The sequence below is a fragment of the Struthio camelus genome, chromosome 1 (assembly GCF_040807025.1).
Source record: "Struthio camelus isolate bStrCam1 chromosome 1, bStrCam1.hap1, whole genome shotgun sequence".
Classification (NCBI taxonomy): Eukaryota; Metazoa; Chordata; class Aves; order Struthioniformes; family Struthionidae; genus Struthio; species Struthio camelus.
The window spans coordinates 1,928,750-1,953,369 of record NC_090942.1 but is presented as its reverse complement, the minus strand read 5'-3'; the positions used below and the strand labels follow the sequence as shown (position 1 = coordinate 1,953,369).

General features: G+C 54.1%; 2 protein-coding genes across 10 annotated transcripts in view; one reads left to right on the top strand and one right to left on the bottom strand.

The window, feature by feature from the left end:
* Positions 1–819: 819 nt before the first annotated feature.
* Positions 820–7,433, top strand: LOC104146991 (uncharacterized). Of its 3 annotated transcripts, XM_068946099.1 has the most exons (20): positions 820–889; positions 1,736–1,894; positions 2,022–2,137; positions 2,408–2,516; positions 2,744–2,860; positions 2,961–3,028; positions 3,100–3,183; positions 3,274–3,459; positions 3,539–3,641; positions 3,716–3,857; positions 3,951–4,134; positions 4,241–4,340; positions 4,421–4,539; positions 4,662–4,699; positions 4,923–5,035; positions 5,151–5,299; positions 5,452–5,546; positions 6,015–6,093; positions 6,363–6,471; positions 6,837–7,433. In XM_068946099.1, the coding sequence occupies exons 1-20, from the start codon at positions 823–825 to the stop codon at positions 6,908–6,910; spliced, it is 2,211 nt and encodes a 736-aa protein (XP_068802200.1). In that variant the 5' UTR covers positions 820–822; the 3' UTR covers positions 6,911–7,433. The 3 variants fall into 3 exon arrangements, with proteins under 3 accessions (XP_068802200.1, XP_068802283.1, XP_068802351.1); XM_068946182.1 differs by lacking the exon at positions 2,744–2,860; XM_068946250.1 differs by lacking the exon at positions 6,015–6,093.
* A 690-nt stretch (positions 7,434–8,123) lies between these two features.
* Positions 8,124–24,620, bottom strand: part of KLHDC10 (kelch domain containing 10) — a 31,157-nt gene continuing 14,660 nt past the window's right edge. The window contains exons 1-9 of one of the 7 annotated variants that reach the window (XM_068946428.1): positions 23,787–24,045; positions 23,458–23,679; positions 22,753–22,907; positions 20,742–20,890; positions 19,705–19,789; positions 18,960–19,026; positions 18,324–18,371; positions 14,204–14,343; positions 8,592–12,865 (exon numbers count right to left, since the gene is read on the bottom strand). In XM_068946428.1, the coding sequence (XP_068802529.1) occupies positions 12,656–12,865; positions 14,204–14,343; positions 18,324–18,371; positions 18,960–19,026; positions 19,705–19,789; positions 20,742–20,890; positions 22,753–22,907; positions 23,458–23,679; positions 23,787–23,877 (1,167 nt within the window). In that variant the 5' untranslated portion in view covers positions 23,878–24,045 and the 3' untranslated portion in view covers positions 8,592–12,655. Of the gene's footprint in view, positions 8,569–8,591; positions 12,866–14,203; positions 14,344–18,323; positions 18,372–18,959; positions 19,027–19,704; positions 19,790–20,741; positions 20,891–22,752; positions 22,908–23,457; positions 23,680–23,786; positions 24,046–24,620 lie in introns of those variants that run through there. The other 6 variants (XM_068946359.1, XM_068946513.1, XM_068946747.1 and 3 more) reach the window with 6 other exon arrangements.

The following is a 24,620-nucleotide window of genomic DNA, read 5'->3' as shown; positions in this document are numbered from 1 at the left end:
TTTTGCCTTTGGGTCTTCCCTGTGCGGCAGCAAGCGACAGATTTTGTTAGCGGCGTCTGTTTACACGTGCCTGCCCCTGCCGGCTGCTGAACGTGCCTGATGACAGCGTGCCAGCTAAAACAACCAAAATTGCAGCGTTTTACACACTTCAGCCCTGGTGCTGTATAGTGTGTTTTGCTGTGAGAGGGGTCTGGCAGGAGCCCTAAGGCCGCCAGCCGCATCGGCCCAGGGAGGTACCTCGAAGAAAGAGGCTTTAGTCTGACTTGAGCTCCTGATTTTTACCTGCAGCTGGTAAAATTGTGATGAATTCAGCTGGTTGGTTGGGCGATCCTCGTGTGCACCCCGATATACCGTGCACCCGGCTCCTGTGCACCCTGATATACAGGGCACCCTGATATACCCTGCACCTGGCCCCCCCATGCACCCCAATATACCATGCACCCTAATATACTGCACACCCCGCCCCTGTGCACCCCGATCTATCATGAACCCGGCCACTACGCACCATGATACACCGTGCACCCATCCCTGTGCACCCCAATATACCACGCACCCAGCCCCTGTGCACCCTGATATACCGTGCACCCAGGCCCTGCGCACCCCAATATACTGCGCACCCCAATATACTGCACACCCAGCCCCCGCGCAGCCCCGAAACCGCGCACCCATCCCTGTGCACCCCGATACCCCGCGCACCCGGCCCCCGCGCACCCCGATACACCGCGCGGGGGCGGGGGGAGGGGGGCAGCCCGCGCATGCGCCCGGCGCTCCCCGTTAAAAGGCGGCGCTGCCGGGCGCTGCGCTACCGCCGCTGCCACCGCCATGGCCAGCGAGGGCGAGGGCGAGGGCGAGCCCGGCCGCCGCCGCCGCTCCACGCTGGACGCGCTGGGTGAGGGTCCCCTCCGGGGGGGGGTCACACCGGGAAATTCCCCCCCCCTCCCCCGGGTATTGCACTGGGAGGGATTGCAGCTGGGGGTGTCCTTCCCGGGTTGGGGGGTGGCACTGGAGGGGGCGCTTGCTGGGTGCTGCCCTGGTGGCGTTGCACGGCAGGGTGGCACCGGGGACTTGGGGGCACCTTGCTGGGCTTTGCACCGGGGGGGGGGGTTGCACGGTAGGGTGGCACGGAGTGTTGCACCGGGGGGGGGTTGCGCTAGGGGGTCCCTCCTGGGCATTGCACCCGGGGGGGAGCATTGCACTGGGGGGGGGGTTCCTCCTGGGCATTGCACCCCGGGGGGGGGGGCATTGCACTGGGGGGGGGGTTCCTCCTGGGCATTGCACCCCGGGGGGGGGGGGCATTGCACTGGGGGGGGTTTCCTCCTGGGCATTGCACCGGGGGGGGGGCATTGCACTGGGGGGGGGGCTTCCTCCTGGGCATTGCACCCGGGGGGGGGGCATTGCACTTGGGGGGGGGTCCCTCCTGGGCATTGCACCGGAAGGGGGGCATTGCACTGGGGGGGGGGGCTTCCTCCTGGACATTGCACCGGGGAGGGGGCTGCATGGCAGGGTGGCACAGGGGGTTGGGGGGGGTGTCACCCTGGGCATCCCACTGGGTCTGCGTGGGGCTGGGGTGCAGCAGCCGCTGGGGTGGGTGAGTCTGGGGGGGGTCCCACCACTGGGGCAGCTTGTTGTCCCCCGAGCGGGCCGGGGGCTCGCGGCGGCCAGAGGAGACGAGCCCCGGCCAGGCTCAAGATTCGGATGGGTTTGGGGTTTCGCGCCCGGTGGGCGGCCGCCGCAGACTTCCCCGCGGCCCCGGAGGCGGGGGGCGAGGGGCACCGGCGGCGGGGCTCCCTCTGCGACCGCCGCTGCGCCGCCATCAACGACGCGCAGGGCGACCTGGGCGACCTGCCCTCGGGCTCCCACCCGCACGGTGGCCTCCCGCCCCGCATCCTGCCCGGTAGGTCGGCCCCGAGAGCCCGTCGTGGCTCCCGGGAAGGGGGTTTTTTGGGGGGTAGGGTCCACCCCCCCCACCCCCACCCCGGCGGCGGGATGCTCGCGCCCGCCAGCGCCCCGCTCGCCCGCAGTCGTCGCCTGCCAGCAGCACTCGGACGAGGTGCAGGTGTGCGAGAGTTGCCTGGGGAAAACCACCCTGACGGCCGAGAACGTGGTGGAGGCCAACAAGCTCTCCAATAACTACAAGGTGGGATTTTCCCCTTCAGCCCCGGCCCGTTCCTGCAGCTCGGGTGGGTTTTTTGAGGGGGGAGGAAACATCTCTGCGCTGGGCTGCTGTAGGAGACGTGGGCCTGGAGGTGGCTGGAAAGGTGCTGAGATGAGCCCTCAAGGGCCTTGTGTTGTCCCCTCCTGGGTGCCCCGGGGTGGTGGCGGGTGTCCGGGCGCTCCGGGCTGGCCACACGGCCGGTTGCCTGCAATCAAACCTTCCTCCTCCTCCTCCTCCTCTTCCTCCCTCCAGTTCGGCTTCAAGAAGTGGAAGAGCCACGTGACGGCCCGGCCCTGGGAGGACCGCTCGGAGATCGTGAAGGAGCTCTACTCGGACCTGAACGTCGTCAGGAGTCCCGGAGGTGGGTGCCGGGCAGAGCAGTGAAGGAAGATGGTGGCTCTGCCAGCAGCCAAGCCCAGGGGCGTGCAGTTAAATCCCACGCGCGGCCGTTTCCTCCTCCACCGAGGCCGCGGGCAGGCGGCGTGAACCTGGCGGGAAGCCCTGAGCGTGTTTTTTTTTTGGGGGGAGGGGGGAGAGAGGGCTGGTGAGGCACCAGGCGGCCAAGCGGGGCCCCATCCCTTCCCGCAGGCTCCACGGTCACGTGCGGCAACGTCATCTACCTGCTGCTCTTCGGCTGGTGGCTGGCGCTCCTCTACCTCGTGGTGGCCGCCATGATGTTCCTCATGGTGGTGGCGGCTCCCTACGGTGAGCGCCCCCATCCGGCCGTTCCCGGCATCCGCTAAAATCCCAGGGGGGGATTCGGGCGGGTGTTTGCCCCCGCGCCCGACGCCGCTCTCGCGCACAGGGCGCCTCTGCTGGGACCTGGCCGGCTACTTCCTCTGGCCCTTCGGCAAAGCCATCCAGCGGCTGGAGGTAACGGCGAGCCGGGAGGGCGGCGGGAGCCCCGGAGTGGTGTCGACCCTGACGCCCGCCCTCTCTGCCAGGCTTCCCCGGAGGCCACTGGCGCCCAGGAGACCTCGGCTCTGCTCGGCGGCCCGGCGCCCGGCCGTTGGCGCCCCGGCTACTGGGTGAGCACCCGGCGCGGGAAGGGTGGATGGAGCCACCGGTGGGTTGCTCGGCTCCTAAGGTCGGTTTCTTTTTCGCCTCCCTCTTCGCAGCCGCGCGCCGCCGCCTTGGCCTGGTTCTGCCTGGGCTACCCGGTGCTGGCGCTGGCCCACGGGCTTGTGTGCTTCGTCGCCTGGCTCCTCGTCTTCCTCATCCCCGTGGCCAAGATGAGCGCCCGCACGGCCCGCCGCGTCCTGCTGCTGCCCCCGGAGCGGGTGCGCGTCCGCCGCCTGCGCGTGGTGGGTGTCCTGGCGCTGGGGACGGGATGGGGGACAGCCAGAGCGGCGGCGTCACCCACTTGTGTCCCCACCCCTGCAGACGGATGTGCCGCTGGAGGCCGAGGTGATCCTGTGCTGCTACCGTGCCGCCAACGCCTACTACTACAAGTACGCCGTGGACGGCATCAACGTCTTCGCCGTCAGTATCCTTTTCTTTTTTGGGAGGGGGACGAGCCCCCAAAGACCCCCCTGGGTGCCTCCTTGACGGCCGCCGCAGACCTGCTGCCGCTGGTGGTGGTGACGCTGGTGCTGGGCTACGTGGACGGGCACAACCGGCTGACGAGCTCGCCCGTGAAGTTCGCCCTGGCCCTGCTCTCCATCATGCCGCTCTCCTACTATATCGGCATGGCCATCGCCAGGTGAGCACGGTGGGATGAGACGGGGTTGGGGGGCGGTTGGGGGGGGAACACGAAGTGGCCGGCGCCGACCCTACCCACCTCCCGTCCCCGCAGCATCTCAGCGCAGAGCAACTTCGCGGTGGGCGCGGTGGTGAACGCCACCTTCGGCTCCATCACGGAGCTCACCTTCTACATCACGGCCCTCATCAAGGGCGCCCGCGAGGGCAGCAAGTGCTACGAGGAGATCGTCAAGGCAGCGCTGACGGGCACCCTGGTGGGCTGCGTCCTCCTCGTGCCGGTGAGCCTTTCGGGGACCGCTCGGGTCATGAAAGCGCCCGTTCTCTGGCGCGTGGTGGAGGGAGCACCGGCTGGCATGGTGCTGATGGGGCCTCGTCGCCTCCAAGGGCTTGTGCATGGTGATAGGAGGCATCCGGCACCAGGAGCAGCGCTTTAACAGCCGCTCAGCGGGCGTCAGCTCGGCCCTCCTCTTCCTCTCCGTGGGAGGTGAGCGCTGCCGGGGGCCGGGCCGCGGAGGATGCTGGGTGCCGCAGCCTTGCGTCCACTGCCACCTCTCCCACTGCCAGGCGTCTTCGCCCCGACGCTCTTCTCCAAGGTGTACGGGAAGCTGGTCTGCGGCGAGTGCCACAACGTCACCCAGAACCCGCTGGGGCGCTACCTCTGCCACAGCTGCCACTTCGACCTGGTGAGCACTGCTGGGCGCGGGGGCGTTTCCACCCGCCTTGCTGGTGGTCCTCGAAGGGTGGCCCAGGACGGGTGGCCCTGGGGGGCATGGCCCTTGCCCCTCTGACAGGCTCTTTCTTGCAGATGCACAGCAACGGCACGCTGTACTACAGCCACGTCCAGTGAGTGTCCCGGGTTGGCTTGCAACTCTTTGGGTTGGCTCATGGTTTCTCTGGGTGCTGCCTGGTCCCTAGGATGGCACTGCTGTGCCCACTAGCTCCCAAAGCTGGGCCACGCCGTGTCCCTCATTCTCCATCTTGGGATGGCTGCCAGTGTCTCCCCAGCTCTGCAGGGTTGGGGCGAGCTACCGGGGTGTCCGAAGGGCTGAGCGCCGTGTCCCCGCAGGCCCCTGGTGTACACAGTGTCCCTGCTGCTCCCTGCCGCCTACCTCATCGGCCTCTTCTTCACCCTGAAAACTCACTCGCACATCTACGACATCCACATCAGTGACTGCCACAGTGAGCGCGGCCCGGCCAAGCCCTAGCTTGGCCTGACCCCCGCTCCCCTTCCCATGCTGGGAAGCCCCTGTGGGATTTCTGACCGCATCCCTGTTCTCATTCTCCCAACCACCAGTGCCTGGCCACCACCACAGCGCTGTGGTCCACTGGTCTCGGTGGAGGGCACTGGTCATCCTCCTGCTGTCCACCCTTTGCATGTCAGCCTGCGCTGACCTGGCCACAGAGCACATCAGCCCCATCCTCACCAACTCCACCATCTCCCAGGTGAGCGCGGTGGGGCCAAGAGCTGCCCTCAGGATTGGGAAGCGTGCCCCAGCCACGGGCAACCTTGCCCAACGGGGCCGGGAAGCTGAGAGTTGCTCCTCAGCGGGGAGGGGATGCTCCGCGCATGGCTGACACCTCCGCTTCCCCACCAGTACTTCATCGGGGTCACTGTGCTGGCCATGGTGCCCGAGCTGCCCGAAATTGTCAACGGCATCCAGTTCGCTCTGCAGAACAACCTGAGCTTGAGGTGAGCTGGTCCAAACGGACTGAGGTCGGGCCAGAGCCTGATGCTTTCCTCCCCAGGATGGTCCCCAGGCCAGGGCACGCAGCAACAGGCTGAGGCTTCCCTTGCTAGGCGGCAGTGAGCCCTGTGGCTGTGCTGCTTGGCCATGAGAGGACTTAAAATCACTGGAAAATGGGGCCAGAAGCAGGCTCTGCTCCTCTGGTTCCCAAAGATGGTTTCGTCCTCACCCCGAGCTGGGCTGTTCTAGCTGGACTGACACTGCAGGTGGTACAAACTGCTGCTTAACCCGGCTGTGAAACAGCCACAACGCAGTGAAGTCCAGGATGCTCTGGTGGGACAACATCTCCCCTCTCCTGCTGGGTGCCCCGAGGGCTGCTGGGGCTCTCATCTCGCCCCTGGGTGTGATCCTTGGTGCTCCCGCAGCCAGAGATTTAGCACTTGGTGTCGTATGACCCCTCTGCTCCTTCCCAGCATTGAGATCGGGAACTGCATTGCTGTCCAAGTGTGCATGCTGCAGATACCCATCCTGGTGCTCTTCACCATCTTCTATGTAAGTGGTGCCCAGGAGAGCCCTGGGGGGGTACACGCCACGCTCATGTGCTTGCCCAGGCATGGCAAGGGCCCAGCCACTGTCCCAGTATCTCTGCTGGCTCAGCACCCTCTGCCCAGCCACAGCCACTTGCAGGGGGAAGTGGGCTCGGATATCTCCTCCCTTGGTTGATGCTGCCCCCATCCCGAAGGACATGTTGGGGAGGGGGAGGTTGGGAGAGGTGACATGCAAGTCTCTGGGCATAAACACAGTTCTTCTCTGCCTTGCAGCCCACCAACTTCACACTGGTCTTCAGTGACCTGCACGTCTATGCCAGCATGTTCAGTGTGGTTCTCATGAACTACATCTTCATGGATGGCAAGTGTGACTACTTCCAAGGTAATGTCCAGCCAGGAGGCTGCTGTGGGGCTCTAGATGTAGCCAGCTTCCCTGCAAGGATGAGGGGGAGCTCCTGGAGACAGCCCCAGGGTCACCCACTTACCATAGCTCCTGGCCCCTAGTGACTTGAGCCACTCCTGGGCTCTTGGTGACAATCCAGGTGGGGCTGGGCCAGAGCTGGAGCTGCCACCTTCCAACCAAATACAAGAGCAGGGCTTGGCTTGGGGTGGGAAAAGGGTGCAGCCCCCAAGGGGGAAGTTTAAGTCCCTTTACCTCAGATTAGGCAGAAGAGCACGTGTGTCCTCAGGCACACTAATCCAAACTGCACTGGAACGGCTTAAATGCAACCTCCCTCCCCACTCCAGGCACCGTGCTGGTGATGGTCTACTTCATCCTCCTGGCTGTGTATTTCTTCGCACCTTCACCCAGTGGCTGCTGAGGCCTGGACTCGGCTTTCTCCAACCCTCCCGCTGGGTCGGCGCCTTGCAGGGCGCATCTCGTGTCTCAGGGACTTGGCTGGGCTGGCTCCAGTCTGGAAGAGTTGCTCGCGACGAGTCTGCCACTGTTGTCTCCTCCAGCTCCCGTGGTTGGGGGCGACCGGGACATCAGTGCTGGGAAAGGTGGTGGCAACGGGAGCACTCCTGCCAGAGCACTTCACAGAGGTATTTCCAGCACATGTTGTGTGTGGATGGAAGGAAAATGGTCCTTAGTGGAGGGTCTTGAAGGAGGTTTCCATGTGGACTCGAGGACAGACCTTTCCCTGGGAAGTGTTGCACTGGGAGAAGGTGCCTGAGAAGAGCTTCTTGCCCTTCCAAGCTGAGGGTGATCCCTGCTTCCCCAGGGCCTGAACCCAGGCCTGGAAGGGACTCTGGCCCATGGGATCACACAAGGCTTCTGGATAGTACTAGAAATGCACCAAATGGTTTACTTTCAGCTGTTTTGTCATTAAAGCAGTTTTGTACAAACTAGAAACAAGTTCACTTCTTGTATGAGCCTTTAGTAGCCAGCTCCCCCTCTGTGTCTGCACTGCTAGCAGTGCTGGTGGCTGAGGGTTGCAGCAGGACCACACTAGGTAAGAAGCTCTCCAAACCCCTCAGGATGGAGCAGGCCTGCCTGCTCTGGGCCACCGTGGGCCTCCTGGCTCCTAGTGAGGCTGGGATGAGGCCCCTGGGTGCCCACCGGCAGGGTTAGTGATGGTCTTGGTGGTGGGACAGCCATTTGGTGCCCATCAAGGCTGACTCCTGTAGAGCAGGAGGTGGGGAGCAGCAGTGGCTTGGTTGGAGCAGTGTCTCTAGGAGCAGAGCAGGGAAGACCTACCACCACTGCGCTAGGTGGCTGTGGGCTTGAGCCCTCCCCATTACTGCCTGTGCCCCAGAGGAGGTGGGCTAGAGGGAAGGGCAGGCTGCAGGGGCAGCCGGAGTTGTGAACTCGCTTGTCCTCCCTTCCTGGCGCTCAGAGGTGGGGAGGAGAGAGCAGAAGTCGCTTAGTCTTCCTGCAGAACTATGAGCTGTGACTCACGTGTGCGTCAGGTGTGGTTGCATGCGCTACCACTGTGACTTTATGGTGACGTGGGCCTTCCATGCCTGGCCTCTCTGGGCTACTTTGGCCTCCCATGCCAAAGTGAAACTGGGAGAGCTTGCTTTTTCCCCTCAGTCTTATCCTGGAAACCATCTCAGAATAGGGATTTTAATGCAGCCCTTCCACTTGAGCAGGTAAACCTGCATGCAGGGAGCTTCTGCACCATCTTGATGTCTAGCTGGGTAATCCCTAGACCCCCCTCCCTGCTCCTCCCAGAGGAAGCACTAATGCTAAGTGTGTTGCCACAACCTAGGTGAGCAGTAGCCTAAGGCAGTGGCTGAAGGGTGGGAGGAAATGCTGCAGGGAGGGGTGCCGTGAAGTACGGGCACCACCAGCTGCAGGACAGGCTCTGCGCCAACTCCTGGTCCTCCAGCACAGCCAGGCTGAGCTACCCCAGCCCCAGCATTGTGGCTGGAGACACCAAAATGGGCTCTGAGCTGTTTTCATCACTGGTACAGTTCAGGCTTGCTGGGTAAGAAGTACAAAAGCCCTCAGTCTCCTCTTCGTCTTCCAGACACGCTGTGGTTAGAGGACAAAGTGGGTGATCTGGATGGATTTATTGGTCAGAGCATTTAAAAAAAAAAACCAAACCAAAAACCAAACATAAAGCAGCAAAGAACACTGATGGACACACAAATACAGGCAAGTACAGCTCTTTGGCCCCCTTCTCCCTCCCCAGCTCCCCGGGGCCGAACCTCGTCACAAAAAGCGGGGCAGGAAACGATGCTGACGCGTTACAACATGCACACTGGACTCCAAAGGAGCGGAAACAGGATGCGACTTCCAAACTAAAGTCAAGCAGACAGTGAGCAGCAGCCAGGCCCCCTCTCCTCTGCTGGGAGGAAGGATATCAGTTCATTAATAAGTAAAGACGTGGTCTTAGCAAGGTTTTTAGACTCTTCCCCCTGCTCCTTCCCTCTCCCAGTACAGCAGCATTACAGATGATGCTAGTTTTCATCCAGCTATTTGGGAATATTCCTGTGCAAGCATCAGGAGTTGGCCGATGGCAGCAAGACAGACTCAACAGCACAGGGCACCAGAGAGAGAACTTTCAAAAGAAAAAAATATATATATATATATATGGGGGGATGGGGACAGAGCAATGTGACAGCAGCTCTGCCTGTTCTCCTACAGCTCATCTGAGGCTCAATGGAAACCATCTACTGTGGGCTGAACGGGTGTGGGGGAAAGCTGGGCTTTCCTCCAGCACCAGCACCAGTCTGGGTGCTTCAGGCAGAAGGGAGCTGGCAGCACCGTGAGGAAGAGGAGGGGTAGGGCCCATGCTGCACTTCCCTTCGGCCCACCAGGGCCTGGTGCTGGTGGGCAGCAAGATGAGTTGAGCAGTGCCTACAGGTGTCTGCAAGGAGGGGAGCAGGGTGCTCCCTCGCCGAGGGTCCTGCAGCTCCCTGGTGCACTGCAGGCTGCTCAGAGCAGAGCTGGGCACGCAGGCGAGCTCGGGGTAGAATGAGTAGCATTAACTAGCCAAAAAAAAAAAAAAAACACAAAAAAAAATCCATTGCATGCATACACACATATACTCTTGCTTTGCACTTTCAGCAGCACACCCCCCCCCCCATCTTTGGATGATCGCAGTTTTTTTTTGGGGGGGGGGGAAGGGGTGCTGTTTTGAAGGGAGAAGGGTGACTTCCAGCAAGGAGAAAGATTAGCATCTCCTTTTATCAGCAAAGCAAGGCACTGGCTGGACTGGTCTGAGCCCTGCTTCCCCGAGCTCATGGCACAGCTGTGTAAGAGAGGGCAGCCCGTGGCAGTGAGTGAGTGGTAAACTGGTACCGTGCAGGGACTTCAAGAGCCGCCTCATCCTGCCTGCTCTCCTCCCACCTCCACCAAGCCGAGCATGCTGCACTTCAAGCGCTGAAGCCAGAATTAAGAAGCAGTAGGACAGACATCAGTACAGAAGGAGGAAGAGGCCAGCTACATGCCCTGGCACCAGGCTGATGCCCCACCACCTTTCCTCTTCGCTTTGATCCTGCGTTAACACAACAGCGTTTATGCAGTCCCTCACAGAGAGATTTCCCCCATAAGGCCACTGGAGCAAGGAAGACAATCTTAAGGAAGCTGCCTGAGAGAGATCCAGCGTGAGATGGTTTTAATATTGCCTTCAGAAGGGGAAAGAGCTCACCAACTTTAAGGTGGCAAAGGGGAGAATCAGCACATGCACTATCAAGCCATTCCAGTAAGAGCGTCCCAATGAAACTGGAGGTCAAAAGGCAAAGACTTGGTGTAGACATTCAGCCTCTGCAAGAGGAGATGAGAGCTGCTGAGTTAAGGCCAGAAGAGGGAGCTGGGGAGAACGTCCATCAACCCAACATCTCCCAAGAGCTTCCTGTAGACAAGGTCCAACGCAAGCACACCTTTTTTTTTCCCCAGTCAGGGGAAGAAGAGCAGGTGACAGAAGTGCCAAGCAGCCACGCTCACTGCTCCCACGTTTCCAAAGCCCAGAGCTGTGCGGCACCAGGAGCACTACCTGGGCTCGGCTCCCTGTGCCATCTCCATGCTGCGCTCTTACCCGTGACCAGGAACAGCGAGGTGCTGCAGCGAGCGCTGTTCAGAGCACTAGCCAGAGAGGCTAGGAAAAAGCTGAAATGCAATGGTATACCTTCCAGGGGCAATGGCTTTCTGCCGCACAGGCTCTTAGCTGGAAGCCAGCACAAACGCAGAGACATCTGAGGCCATAATACGGCCTGGGCACAGGTCCTGAGAGCTACAGTCACTGTCCACTAGCTTTGCCCTACAGGTCCTGCAAAAGTACAATGAAAGGGGAAGGATGCAACCTAAAGCTACAAGCAGCAGCCACCAGTTTCTGAGGTCCCAAGGCACTGGAGGATGTGTTTCAGCTATGATGACCAACCTTTATTTTGCTAAGCCTTGAAAAAAAAAAACAGCAAGATTACAATAAAAATGCACAAGAAAGAGATTCCCCAAGAACTGGGGAAGTTTAACATTAGGGACAAGCGCTAACACTGCAACTGAGCAGCAGGGCTGGGTGCACCCCAGGATGGATGGCAGCGACTCGATCTGCCTGTGACGTTCAGATTAACACCGTGAATTCAACTCTATGGTTTATTAAAACACAAATTCAGTTTTTTTAAAAGGAAGTAAAAGCTCAGAATCTAATTTGCCTTAGATGATGGAAGAGGAAGTACTAGGAAAAGCTGATGGGAAAAAAGGCACTTGAAATGATCTTCAACATAAAAGGATTTTGCGCAAACCTGACGCCAGCCCCGTGGAGCTGCTCAGAGCGCGATGGCCACTTACGCGTGTCCTCTAGAGCTAACTTCCCAGTATACAAAGCAGAGCAGGACAAGAGACAAAGAGCTATCCCTTCCTCTCCTGCACGTGTAGAGAGATGGACACTGCTTACAACAAGAGGAACAGATGTTATATTTCCTGGGATGAGTGATCCTTTAACTTCCGAAGACCCCCCAGAACCGCTCACAAAAACAGATTAAAACCACATGCACTGAAGCACCCTCCCCCAAAAGGAAGCAGCAGCTATCTAGAGAAAAGCCAATGCATGAAGCATGGAAAGGAAGGAAACAAAACGCTTACAGGTACACGTTATTAAGTTATACGCTGATAACCACCAGTACTCCCTTGGCATGGGTGCCTTGTACCCTGTACTTGGCTATGACACACCGCAAGTTAAAAGACTGCTTTAAAATATTAATCTAGGGGGTGAGTTTCCTCAGTCAGCTCTTTCAGAGTGCAACGTGAGCAGAAAGGGTTAAAAAAAAAAGATTCAGCAAAACTTTCCCCCTCCCCCCTCACCACCCAGAGTAAACTACACAGTAGTCCATTAAGTGGCATCTTTTACCCAGTCTTCCAAGCAAACCTTTCAATATGAAAAGGTGAGGAACACAGACACGGGTGTTTCAAATCACTGCACGCTGCACCAGAAAAGCTGCGCAGGCAAAGCTTCGCTCGCTGCCTCTGCGCGACGTTCCGGCCGTCTTCCAAAGCTCAAAGAGGATGGGAACATGCCCATGAAACGCATGCAAAGCCTCCAAGCGGCAAGAGTTCTTGTTTTTTAGAGAGGGAGAGCTCAGCTGGACGTTAAGGGGATTAGTGTCAGCCGAAACAAAAGAACGGGTTGGCTCTTGTTCTGCACTGAACCTCCTCTCAGTTAAATAAGTCTTGTGAAAATAGTACGTTGAATGCTACATATGTAAGCTCAGACATTCACTAAGCTTTCCTCCCCCCGCCCCCATTAAGTTGCAAGCATGTGCTGCCAACAGTTTGATGGTTGGATGTTATGGTTTAGTCCCGGAGAGCATTTCTCATTAGTAGTGTAATTAAGATCCATAAATAAAAAGCAGATTTCCAACAACTTGAAATAAAAATTTCTAGAATGACATCAATGTATTTGCTGAATAAGGCGTTGAGCAGGTTCTTCTATCTTCTTAGCAAGACCATCCCTGGTATCCATAAATAGAGGACTGGGGGACAGGGGAGGGAAGGGCTCTTGAACGTAGTGTTTCTTGGAGGGAAGGGCTCTTGAACGTAGTGTTTCTTGGAGGGACGTAGTGTTTCTTGGAGGGAAGGGCTCTTGAACGTAGTGTTTCTTGAATGGAAGTATGAGATGTTCTCATTTTAGTCTCTCAACAAGTCCCTGTGTCAGTCCAAGGTGCAAAAGCTGAGATCCGGAGAGAGTTGCTAGATGAGGGAAATACTCCAGGAGCTTCTCCCAGGACAGTTCCAGCAGGCTGGGTACCACCAGCCACATTTTAAACAGAGAGCCAGTCCGTTTGTTTTCATGGATGTTGACCACCCCTCCATGAACATACATACAGCCAGCCTAGGTGGGAAAAGGGGAACAGGGTTGTTACACACGGGCACAGGCAGAACATGCACACCAGAAGGTGTTGACCCACATTCCAGGACGCACGGTATGCCAGAGAGTGTCAGTACTAGGAAAAAACAGGAGTTTCTAATTCACCCTGGAGAATCACGCAGTGACATTCATCTCACACACCTCTGTATGTGCCTATGACACACGCGTCACCACCTGAGCCAGTCAGTCTGGGCTCTTTTCACAGCCAAGGGGAGGAATGATGTTGCTGAAGAGCATGTCTGTCTCATCCTAAAGCACGTATCCACCGGCCTCGAGCGCCCAGCTCAGACGGAGGCAGCTGTACTTTGTCACATGAGTTCTATCCCAAGGAACGTTTTAAGAGTGGGGCAAAGCGTTAATCAATTGTTACAGAACCACACTGAGATTTTAGCTAAAAGTAATGCATATTTCTAGATTAAAAACACACTGCATTCCCCCTGCTGGCTCCGCAGCACAACATAACCCTGCTCTAGGAAGTGCAGGAGACCAGGGAAACAAGAAAAGCTTAGCTGCTGGTCTATGGAGAGAGTGGCTTTTTTTTTTTTTTTTTTTTTTTTAAGTATCAAGAAAAAGGAAGAGCATTCCCACTGTCCACGCACGCACCTGCAATCACTGACCTCCTTCTTGGAGAACGTGCTTACCAGGCTTACAGTTTCCTAGGAAGAGTTGCATTTAGAACAAACTATCTCCAACCTAGACGACAACTGCTGTTATAACTGTCCTCTCACACCGCCCAAGGCGGTGACTAGCGAAAGGAGGCGGAAGTCGCAGTTAAATGCGTTTCCTCCTGCCTGCTGCATATCAGCCACAAGTCTCTAAGCTCCTAGTTACTGCAAAAAGCACCAGCAATGGCAACCTTCCCATCAGCAGGGTTTTCCAAAGAGAGGGCTGCTCACCTGCTAATCTTTCAACCCAGGCTGTTCTCTGTAGGCCAAATCCATGACAGAAAAGGTTACTTGGGGTTGCTGTTTGTTCTTTCTTCTGTGAACAGGTACCGATGTTCACACATGGAATTACTGCTTAAAGCTAATGCAGTCTAAAAGTTAAATCCAGCATCACTGCTTTCTGAAAGCAGAATGTACTGTGTGCTACAGCTCCTCAAACAGCAGCAGGAGTAAAAGCCAATGCCATAACCTCACGTCAGCCCTCAGCCTCCCTCAAGCTGAGCATCCACTTGAGGTCAGTTCCTTGGTAACATCTGTTCAACTCTATTTGCAGCCCGCACAAACGTCAGAGTGCTGAGAATACATTCAGTGTAATGGCTTAAACTTCTGCTATACAGGAAAGAAATTAGTGACTTACTGGTGTGACAGCAGCACAGTGAAAATACACTGGTTCAGGCATGGCAGCTGGGAGCTTGACCCATTGGAAAGTTTGCAGATTCAGCTTCCAGACATCTCCCAGAATCACTTCTCCGTTATAGCCCCCGCAAACAAACACATCTGTAAGGAAGGGGAAACCCACAACCCTTACCAGCCCAGCAAAACGAACAGCCACTGTTCATCAGGAATTACAGAACATGCTGCGACTGAAGTCAGCAATCGTCCTTCTTGAACGATTTCAGGAGCAACCCCCATTTTACCTCAACACAAACTCTCAGTACCTCCCAAATCAGCATCAGAAAAGGTTCTCCTCCTGTTTATATCCACATAGGCCACTTCTCAGCTCGCTTGCGATCCCAGCGTCACTATGGCAGGTTCAGCAGGTCAGTGCTAAATGCCTTCAAGCAACAGTAAAATTCCTGCTTTAAGAAGCTGTATTAAGCCCTAACTAACCTGAGTTCAGAGGTGTTTGGGTTTGATTAGATTCTCGTGGTTTTAGACCCACAGGGATCAGCATTTACAGCCCAAATTCCAAACAAGAGGTGGACAGGTTTTGGCTCCCCTCTCAAGAGACGCTGGCTCTTAGTACTGCTGTGTGCCAGAAGCAGATCCTTACTCCTGCCTTCCCACAAGATCTCAACCTGGAGATCTGCACTGAAGCAAAATACTGCCGATGATGACTGGAAGCATCTCCAAAATCCTGCTTTATTTGTACTGGCACAATTAACACTACTGAAGAATACAACCTGGCCTATACACTGATACAGGGCTCAGCAAACTTTAACATCACAGAATCACAGAATGGTTTAGGTTGGAAGGGACCTCTGGAGATCATCCAGTCCCACCTCCCTGCTCAAGCAGGGTCCTCTAGAGCATATTTCCCAGGATCACGTCCAGGTAGGTTTTGAATATCTCCAGCGAAGGAGACTCCGCTACCTCTCTGGATGACCTGTTCCAGTGCTCTGTCACCCTCACAGGCAAGAAGTTTTTCCTCAGGTTTAGGTGGGACTTCCCGTGGTTCAGTTTCTGCCCGTTGCCTCTTGTCTTGTCGCTGGGCACCACGAAGAAGAGACTGGCCTCATCCTCTTGACACCCCCCCTTCAGATACTTATACACGTTGATGAGATCCCCTCTCAGTCTTCTCTTCTCCAGGCTGAACAGGCCCAGCTCTCAGCCTTTCTTCATAGGAGACTTTCTTCATAGGCTGCTCCAGTCCCCTACTCAGCTTTGTAGCCCTCCGCTGGACTCTCTCCAGTAGCACCATGTCTCTCTTGTAGTGGGGAGCCCAGAACTGGACACAGTACTCCAGGTGAGGCCTCCCCAGGGCTGAGGAGAGGGGCAGGATCACCTCCCTCCGCCTGCTGGCAACACTCTGCCTAAGGCACCCCAGGAGACCATTGGCCTTCTTGGCCACAAGGGCACACTGCTGGCTCCTGCTTAACTTGGTGTCCACCAGCACTCCCAGGTCCTTCTCCGCAGAGCTGCTTTCCAGCAGGTCAGCCTGCAGCCTGTCCTGGTGCCTGGGGTTATTCCTCCCCAGGGGCAGGACCCTGCGCTTGTCTTTCTTGAATTTCATGAAATTCCCCTCTGCTCATCTCTCCAGCCTGTCCAGGTCCCTCTGAAGGGCAGCACAGTCTTCTGGTGTGTCAGCCACTCCTCCCAGTTTAGTATCATCTGCAAACTTGCTGAGGGGGCACTCTGTGCCTTCCTCCAGGTCATGCATGAAGACCTTGAACAAGCCTGGACCCAGGACTGACCCCTGGGGGACACCGCTAGCTACAGGCCTCCAACTAGACTCTGCGTTGCTGATCACAACCCTCGGAGCTCTGCCGTCCAGCCAGTTCTTAATCTACCTCACCGTCCACTCATCTAGCCCACGCTTCCTGAGCTTACCTACGAGGATGTGATGGGACACAGTGTCAAAAGCCTTGCTGAAGTCCAGGCAGACAACATCCACTGCTGTGCCCCCATCTACCCAGCCAGTCATTCCATCCGAGAAGGCTATCAGGTTGGTCAAGCACGATTCCCCTTTGGTGAATCCATGCCGACTGCTCCTGATCACCTTCCCGTCCTCCATATGCTTAGTGAAGACCTCCAGGATGAGCTGTTCCATCACCTTTCCCGGGATGGAGGTGAGGCTGACAGGCCTGGAGTTTCCTGGCTCCTCCTTCTTGCCCTTTTGGAAGACTGGGCGGGGCTGACGTTGGCTTTCTTCCAGCCCTCAGGCACCGCTCCTGATCTCCATGGCCTTTCCAAGATGATGGAGAGTGGCCTAGCGATAACATCCGCCAGCTCCCTCAGCACTCGTGGGTGCATCCCATCGGGGCCCATGGATTTACGGATGTCAAGTTCGGACAAATGATCTCTAACCTCATTCTTCCTCGACCAAGGGAAGAGTCTTCCTTTCTCCAGCCTTCCTCTCTTGTCCCCAGGGTCTGGAATTCCTGAGGGCTGGCCTTAGCAGTGAAGACTGAAGCAAAGGCGGCATTCAGCAACTCTGCCTTCTCTACATCCTTTGTTATCAGGGCACCTGCCCCATTCAGCGGCGGGCCGACATTTTCCCTAGTCTTCCTTTTGCTATTGATGTATTTGAAGAACCCCTTCTTGTTGTCCTTGACATCCCCCTTGACACGCCCCTTGGCGGGCACCTAGCAACAGCTGCCGCGCCTGAGGGGGCCGCCGAACCCTGAGGGGCGGCGGACGGTGCCGGGCACGCGGTCGCAGCCCCGGTGGCAGGGGCGGCAGTGGGCCGGGAGGTGGGATGCTGTCGTGGAAAACGTGCACAGAGCTCTCCAAGCCAGGCGAGGTGCTGGGCAAGGACGTGAAGAAGATGAGCCCGCTGCTTCGCAATCTGATGCCTTCATTTATCCATCATGGTCCAACCATTGCAAGACCAACTGACATCTGTCCTCCTGACTCAAGTTCTTCTGTATATGCTTCTGGTGGGGATGGAACTGTTTCCAGAAACCAGAGTTTCCTTAGAACTCCAGTTCTAATTCATGAGGCCACCTCATGCAATAATGAGACGTGAAAGCAACAGACTCTCTGCACCTTCCTATCTTGCAAGAAGTTTAGCTGATGTCCCTAGAGAATATGGCTCTTCCTCCCAATCCTTTTTAACAGAAGCTAATTCTGCTATGGAAAACGGAGATGCTGGTGCCCGTTGTTATTATTATGATCATGTTTATGATGCCCAAAGGAGATGTCAGTTAAATGATCGCGTACATGAGGGCTACAGGCATTATGAACATACAGCATTCCATAACAGATCTGAAGACGGATTTGAAAAGAAGAGTCACTATTGCTACTACTTATTCAGACCATTATGAACAATGTTATTTACCAAGTTTGGGGGAATGAGCTCTTAGATCCAAACTTATCTGAAGAATGTTCAAAATGTGGACAATCAAATATGGATTTTATGTGCACAGTCCTCTCTAAGCTGCACTTTAAACAGAGCCATGTAAGTGATGTGCAGCAAGAGCATTTGGAGGATCAAAGAGAAGAATAAGAGGCTCTACTAAGCTCCGTGCAGCTCCTAGCACAAAAAAAACAGCCCTCAGTTTACTAGGCAATGTTTACAAGTTCTAACTCTGCTACACCCTCATGATCCACTCCATATGCAGATCTCAGATTTACACCACCATGAAAAGGACAGTCTATTACAGAAAGCACTAAATAACCTTGTCGCTAAAGAATTCAGTTTCCAGGACTTGGCCTCGCCTTGCTTTTCACCGCAGACATAAAACTGACAGGTTAGTGACAGAGCTACAGCAGAAGCACCATTCATACCAGTTCATTAGCTTGAAGCAGATGGCTGAAGATTAGCTGAAGCGTAAAATGGTGCAGAATTCCTGAAAGCAACAGTACTGGGCATTTCAGAAGTAAATTTGCCTAGAGCAGCAAGAAGACACATCCCTCCTATGAAGGCTGGTGCCAACTGGGCAGTTTAAGGACAGTTAACAAGAAAGAAATCCTTTCCAGAAAAATTCAGAAATGGTGTGCCCTGCAGTCAACTGGAATCTCTCAGGCTAGAAAGACGGGGCTGTCATTGCTAGGTGCGTATCGAGACATACCAGGTTTCAAGAGGCAGATCTTACCATTTTTTATCTGAACGCAACTGTGGCATCTTCTGGCTGCTGGGAAGCCTGAGAAGGAAAAGAAAAATGTATTGGCTATAATTGCTTTTAGAGTGCATGGGGAAGTGGTGATCATAGCTGAATCATGGATGGGAGTCATTTGCTTCATTTTTAAGGGGTTCTGCTTTCCGACAGTCACATCTCTAATTTAGCAACGAGCTGTTTTAAAAGGTTTGGCTCTTATTTGCTCACCAGAATGACATTTCCCCACAGACTCAAGCTCTCACCTCTGGCCCGGTGAAAAGCAGCGGCCATGAGCTTACAAGGTTTCAGGGAGAAGCCCACTGCTAACCAGGACAGCATTTGGTGGCTCAGAGGGAGCAAGGAAGCGAGAGAGACGCGCACTTTCTGTGGGGAGAGCTGGCCACTGCCATCCTGCCAGTTCAGGGTGGGAGGGATGCCAGACCACTAAATACACTGTCTGAGGGTAAGTTCTCACTGCTAAGGCTACAAACAAGCAGGGTTCTGAAGCCAGCGCAGATGACGTACCATACAACAGGGTTACCAAAAAGGCTTTCAGACTGCCAGTGGACAGCATTCAAGCATCTTGCCCACTCTCTGATTCACCAGAGATGATGCATGAAACTCCAGACTCACCGACTTTTTCATGAGGCTTCGTGGCAATTTCCTCCCAGGTGTTGGTTTCAAGGTTGTACGCGTGGATCTGAAGGGACAAAGAGGAGCTATTAGTCCTCTTGGCTCTCACAGCACTGTGATGACGCAGCTATAGAGGTGACAAGACTAGACACTGACCAAGGGAGCCACTATAAATAACACCTCTTTTTTACTAACTGGAAAAGAAAAAAATAGCTAATCACAGTCAGTGACTAAGCAGGTACAAAAACACTTTTAGAATGTACTGGCTTACTAAAGCTTTCATCTTTTGTTACTTGAGCCCCAGAGCCGAGGAAAAAGAACAAGAAAAACACACACAAAAAACAGGTTGGTCAAACCCCACACCCTCCAGTCCTCTGGATTTAGATATTCCTTCCTCATACTGAAATATATGTCTAAAATATGTCCTAAATATTTTAAAATGAGAATCTGTGATAACAGATCTGCAGAAATGAAGCTATTCTGCAGATCAGTGTGCTGACCAGGTACCACAGATTTGTCATTTGTATGTCAAAACAGGACATGTTGGTGGTAACAACTTCTTCTTCTTCTTCTTCTTTTTAAAAAAAAAAAAAAAAAAAAAACAGAAATAGGAGAACATTCTGCTCCTAGTTATCTTACTTCTTATCAAGCTCCCCTGACAAAGCCAGATGAAGAGACTGCTGGTTACGCTTTGCTGTAGAAAACCCCCATCCAACCAAGCACCCAACGTTTCCATTGGCCTTACCTTATCTAATGAATAGGCCGTCCAGGAAGTTCCACCTCCCAAGATATAAATCCGTTGACCATCATGTGCGATTTCATGTCTGTACCTGAAGACAGACATTTAGTAGCACAAGGAGTTAGTGCAAGTGAACAACAACAAAGCTTTCTGGAAATACTATCAAATCTGAGTGGTTTAAGCCAACACCCCAAGCTTGGCTATGCTGAATCAGTCCCTCAGGTTAGGATTTTTCAAAAGGTCTGGAAGCTTTCATTATCAGCACCGCAGATGCTTGAAAGGCATTTTCTGAAAGCAGAGCATCACAGACCTCAAGCCCAACAGTCTCTGGAGCACCAGTAACGGCCCTCAGTACTCCATGCCCTCCTCTCCTCCTCCCACTCTCTGCTCTTTCTATCCACGCAGATCAGAGGCCCCAAAGTCATCATTCTAGACAGAAGACCATGGTATGGGAAGTCATGTCGGGGGGTAACACTGACAGATCACAGGAAGTGGAAATACAGAACTGCCAAGGATTTCCTTAATCCTTATGTCCAGCTCCTTAGCCAACACCCACCAAAAACTCCCCTCTGGAAGAGGCGATAAAGAGCGCAAGGCACCATCTGTCCCAAGACTAAACCAACACGCTCACTGACTGATCTCCCAGCCTTCCCTCCTCCATGCCTTGTTAACAGAATGAGACAAGGGGCAGGGGTCAATGGAAGCTTCTTCCCCTCCTCAGCACTCACCAACCAGCCCTGGCCTCCAACTCTGTTCTAGCATCACAAACCAGTGTCCTGGCTCAGGGCTGCACACCCTATCCCTACATCCCCCTGCATGCCAGACTGCTGGAGCACTGGTTTTGCAAAATTCACAGGCAAAGACACTGCTTTAAGAGCGCTTGTAAGCCTGTCTGCGCTCCCTCAGCTTCTCACTCCCAGTAAAGGCCGTGACTCCCCAGTGTAAAAGCTCTCTCACACTGTCCATTTGCTGTTTTTATTGCGGCTTCTCTCAGGCTCGGCTAACTAGACCTCACAGGAGCGTTAGGAAAAGCAGCTTCTCACCTCTCCTCTGGCATATCACAGGACATGTTGTTTGGTTTCAGCTGGATCCACTCCCGAGTGTTAAGGTCTAGTTTATGTAGGTCGGTACTGTAAGTGTAACCAGTTGTTCCTCCAAACACATAGAGAAAGCCATTAATGATGGCCATAGCCTGGAAGGTGAGGGAAAGAAGCCAGTTAGAAAGGGCATGTAATACCAGTGTCTGAAAAAGAGACTTTCCATCCCGCCAAAGCAAGACCCTGCATGCAAGCTGTACCCACAGCTTACAAAATGATGTGCTCAGAAGGAACATGAAGGCTGAACCTAAAAGATACGCAAAAGAGCCTAGTGTAGGCATTCTGTAGGAACGGAAAGCAGCTCCATCGTCACAAGATGATGACCTTGAAGGAAGAGGGAAGAAAGAGCTCCCAGTAGGAAAAATAAGTGGAGCCTAGAGGAGAAAGCCACAGAGGGAGGGAAGGGGAAGGAAACAAGAGGAGAGTTTCAACTCTAATACACAAGAACTCTCTTGCTAACCATCCCTTTCAATCTCATCAGGAGGACTAGTGTCACGGCCACAGTAACATCCCTAAAAAGAGCTTCCAAAACCCAGCAGAGAGATTTCTTAGCGTAAGCCTCAGCGATGCTCCATCATCCACAATGACCTGGGCACTGAGCCCTGAGCCAGGCCGATCCCAAGCCTCATGAACAGGAGCTGACGTTTTAAGTGAGGGACCCACAATGCACCAGCAGATGCAGCAGAAGGCTCCTCTGGGCCCTCCATAAGCAAAGTGCCCCCAGAAGTGGGGAGCTCTAAAAGGCAAGGGGAAAAGGGACAGAAAGGGAGTTCAAAGCCTCCTGGAGAACACAGGAGAGATACAGGACAGGACTCCCTGGAAGAGCAGAGCAACCACTACGAAATTAGTATTGCATTAGGGACAAAATCCTGAAAAAGGTGACAAGAAACTTAACACTGGAGCAGAAAGAGAAAAAAGTCACAGAGGAGACAAGCCTGAGCAAGGAGCCAGCCGATCCAAGTGGAGCTACTGAGGGCATCAGAAGAGATGGATCTGTGCAGCAGGGGATCCCGAGAGCGGAAATGAAAGGACAGCTAACCCTGAACCTCTGCTACGGTGACCTTACCCAGATACTTCTTTGGAGAATCTTATCAACTAGCTATCAGGGAGCCAGCAGAATTAAACCTAACAGAGAAAGCGCCGAGCACAGGGGACAAATCAGACAAAACAAGAGACAGCCTGTACGGTTCAGAAGCACTCGAAGCATTCGCCCACCAAAGCTGCGAACGTGGTGCAGGTACCTGCTCCCTGAAGCAATCTGAGGCAGCAGCAGAGACGCAGATACTTCCTGCTCCCAACTGCCTGTTTGCCAACGCCCAGCAAGGGCTGAGCTGAGAAAGGGGAAGACTACCCTCCCTGCCCAAGTGTTTGGCAAGCACAGGCACACAACTACATGAGAAATTAGGGGGGCTGTAAAGGTCTGCACCACAGATACGTTCGCAGTACAATCTAAAAGCACAGCAAAAGCTGGCAGTCCTCCCATGAGAGTGAATCTAGCTTTTTGTGCTGTACTTGACACAATGCGCAGCCAAGACGCTATGGACAGTTTTGAAGGTTATTTTACTGTAAATAAGACCTGCTAAACACTGTTTTGATATTACGCGTTTGGATTTTAAGGGCTTTGAAGAGGCTACCAGCTCAGGACACAGAGGACAGCTGGAAACTACCAAACACAGCTTAACCTCTTCATTTAAATGCATCTGACATTTTGTTAACAAATTTCGGCTTTTCTAACTACGAGAAAACTACTCCTTTCTTTGAAACCTCAAAAGAATCAAGACTACTCTGTCTACTACTTTATGAACGATACCTGCCTTTCCTTACCCTTATGTATACAGAGAACAACTCAAGTTACTATAGGGAACACACCTTTGCGCTCAGGCCCCTTCTGCAGACACCACAACACAACAAGCACGCAAGCGTGTGCAAAGCGCCTAACAGGGGCTGTGCTTCATACCTGCCCGTAGATTCGATTGGGTTTCTTTCCCCGGCAGCTGAGCAAGGCCCATCTCTTGTACTTGACATTGCAGACATGGACATCGTTGCCGTTGCTCTCCCCAAATGGGATCCCCGTGCCCCCAAACACAAGCAGGTTGTTGCCATGCAATACAACTAAGAGAGAAAAAGAGAGCAGAGTTACTTGTTGCTGTGAGACGCAGTAAGACAGAATGACTCTCTGCTTTCGCAAGAGCAGGCAGCAAGCGTTCAACATTGTTCAAATACCCTACACTTCACACTTCGCGTTTATGGCCTTGAAATGCTCCTTAAGTGGAAGGATGCAAGCTCAATGCCATGGTAACCGAGGCCTGCTTTTTAAAAATGGCTTGTGAACAAAGAGGTCTATTTTTGGATGCTTTGAGATGCCTTATTGCATATACACCTAACCTCTGAAAATGCAGTGTCCTTGCAAAGATCAAGCCAAATACCCTAAAACTATCACTTGCATTTGAATTGTTTTCTTCCTCTCTGCCTCAACTCAAGTGAAAGGGGTGATAAAAATAAAATAGAATTAAAAAAAAAACCCAAACTGAAGGCTCGGTTGCAGAAGGATTGGGAGCAGGATCCTGATTTCCCAGTTCTTGCCTGGTTTTGCATTCCACCAGGGACACTGATTAAAATAGCTTCAAGAGTCAGTGCATAGGAATTGAATTTCCATACGTACGTGACATGGATGCTAGTTCCCTGGGCATGTAGCCTTCAGTGCCCATTTGATGCCAAGTGTCCGTAGCAAAGTTGTATCGCCAGAGTTCCCTGAAAAGCGGGTAGTCTTCATTCTCTGGCCCACCAGACTCATCATAGTCAGGATTGTAGCCTCCAAACACATACAAGTTGGCATTATCTGCCACACATCGATGGCCACTTCTCGCTGGTGGAGATCTATGACCTACAGCAGGAAGACAGAGAAGGTAAAATAGCTTCTGTGAAATGCGTCCACCCACCGTAGCGATCCTCCAAGAAGAGCAGCTGGTGTTTAACAGTAAGGAAACATGCCTGCAGCCAGGAGGTAACTGCTCTGTGAGGACAGGTTCACCTCTCTGAGCAGGAACGGGGAAAACCTTTCTGTGTGCCCCATCGTGTTCATGTCCGCTCCAGCCCCTGGACCACGCCTGGCTAAGCAGACCTGCCTGAACAGCTCTGTGCCTTTCTCACGACCACTCTTTCACAAAAGGTATTTCCAAGGTATTTTTCAAATTCCCTTTTCAGGCATTCTGTGCAGCCGACTTCATTTAGGAAACAGTTCCAAAATGTTTGTATTTAAATCTGCCAACTGGGAACAAAGAAGAAAAGTCATGATTTGCTCTTACTCCACCAAGCTCTTTTTCCCTTATTTTTTTTCTTTTTTGCTCTTAGCAACTTGTAACGCAGCTGAGCTTTTTCACCCTGGGCACCGGTGGGCTTCCTAAATGTTATACAAAGCAGGTCTGATACAGCAAGTACAAGTCTGCTCACAGACAAAGGTGGTAGCACCAGGAGGGAGTGCAGCAGAGAACTCAGCAAAGAGCCTGCAAGCAGAGTATGACAACTGGCATCCGCAGGCCTTCCCGGAAGGAAGCGCTCTGCCTATCTGGCCCATCCCCTAAAAGCCGGTGGTAATAAAGGCAGGTGATGTGTGCAATTCAAAGAGCTCACACCTCAACCGAAAGAGGCAAAGAGACAGATACACGCGTGCCACTGGGGCAGCGATGCTTGCTACTGCAGTCCAGGGCTGTCACAGACCCGGGATCAGATACGCTCCCTGTGCCTGCTTTTCTCAAGGTCCCGGATCCGCTCTTGCCCTAGAGGACCAGGGCATCGCTCTGCACGGCCAGTCGAGCTCGCAGCCGA

What these genes read in the sequence shown, in the direction of transcription:
- LOC104146991 (XM_068946099.1), top strand. Translation starts at nt 823, where the DNA reads ATGGCCAGCGAGGGCGAGGGCGAGGGCGAGCCCGGCCGCCGCCGCCGC. An exon ending in CTCCACGCTGGACGCGCTGG is followed by an intron (nt 890 to 1,735) that starts GTGAGGGTCCCC and finishes CGGCCGCCGCAG; the next exon opens with ACTTCCCCGCGGCCCCGGAG. An exon ending in CAGAACAACCTGAGCTTGAG is followed by an intron (nt 5,547 to 6,014) that starts GTGAGCTGGTCC and finishes GCTCCTTCCCAG; the next exon opens with CATTGAGATCGGGAACTGCA.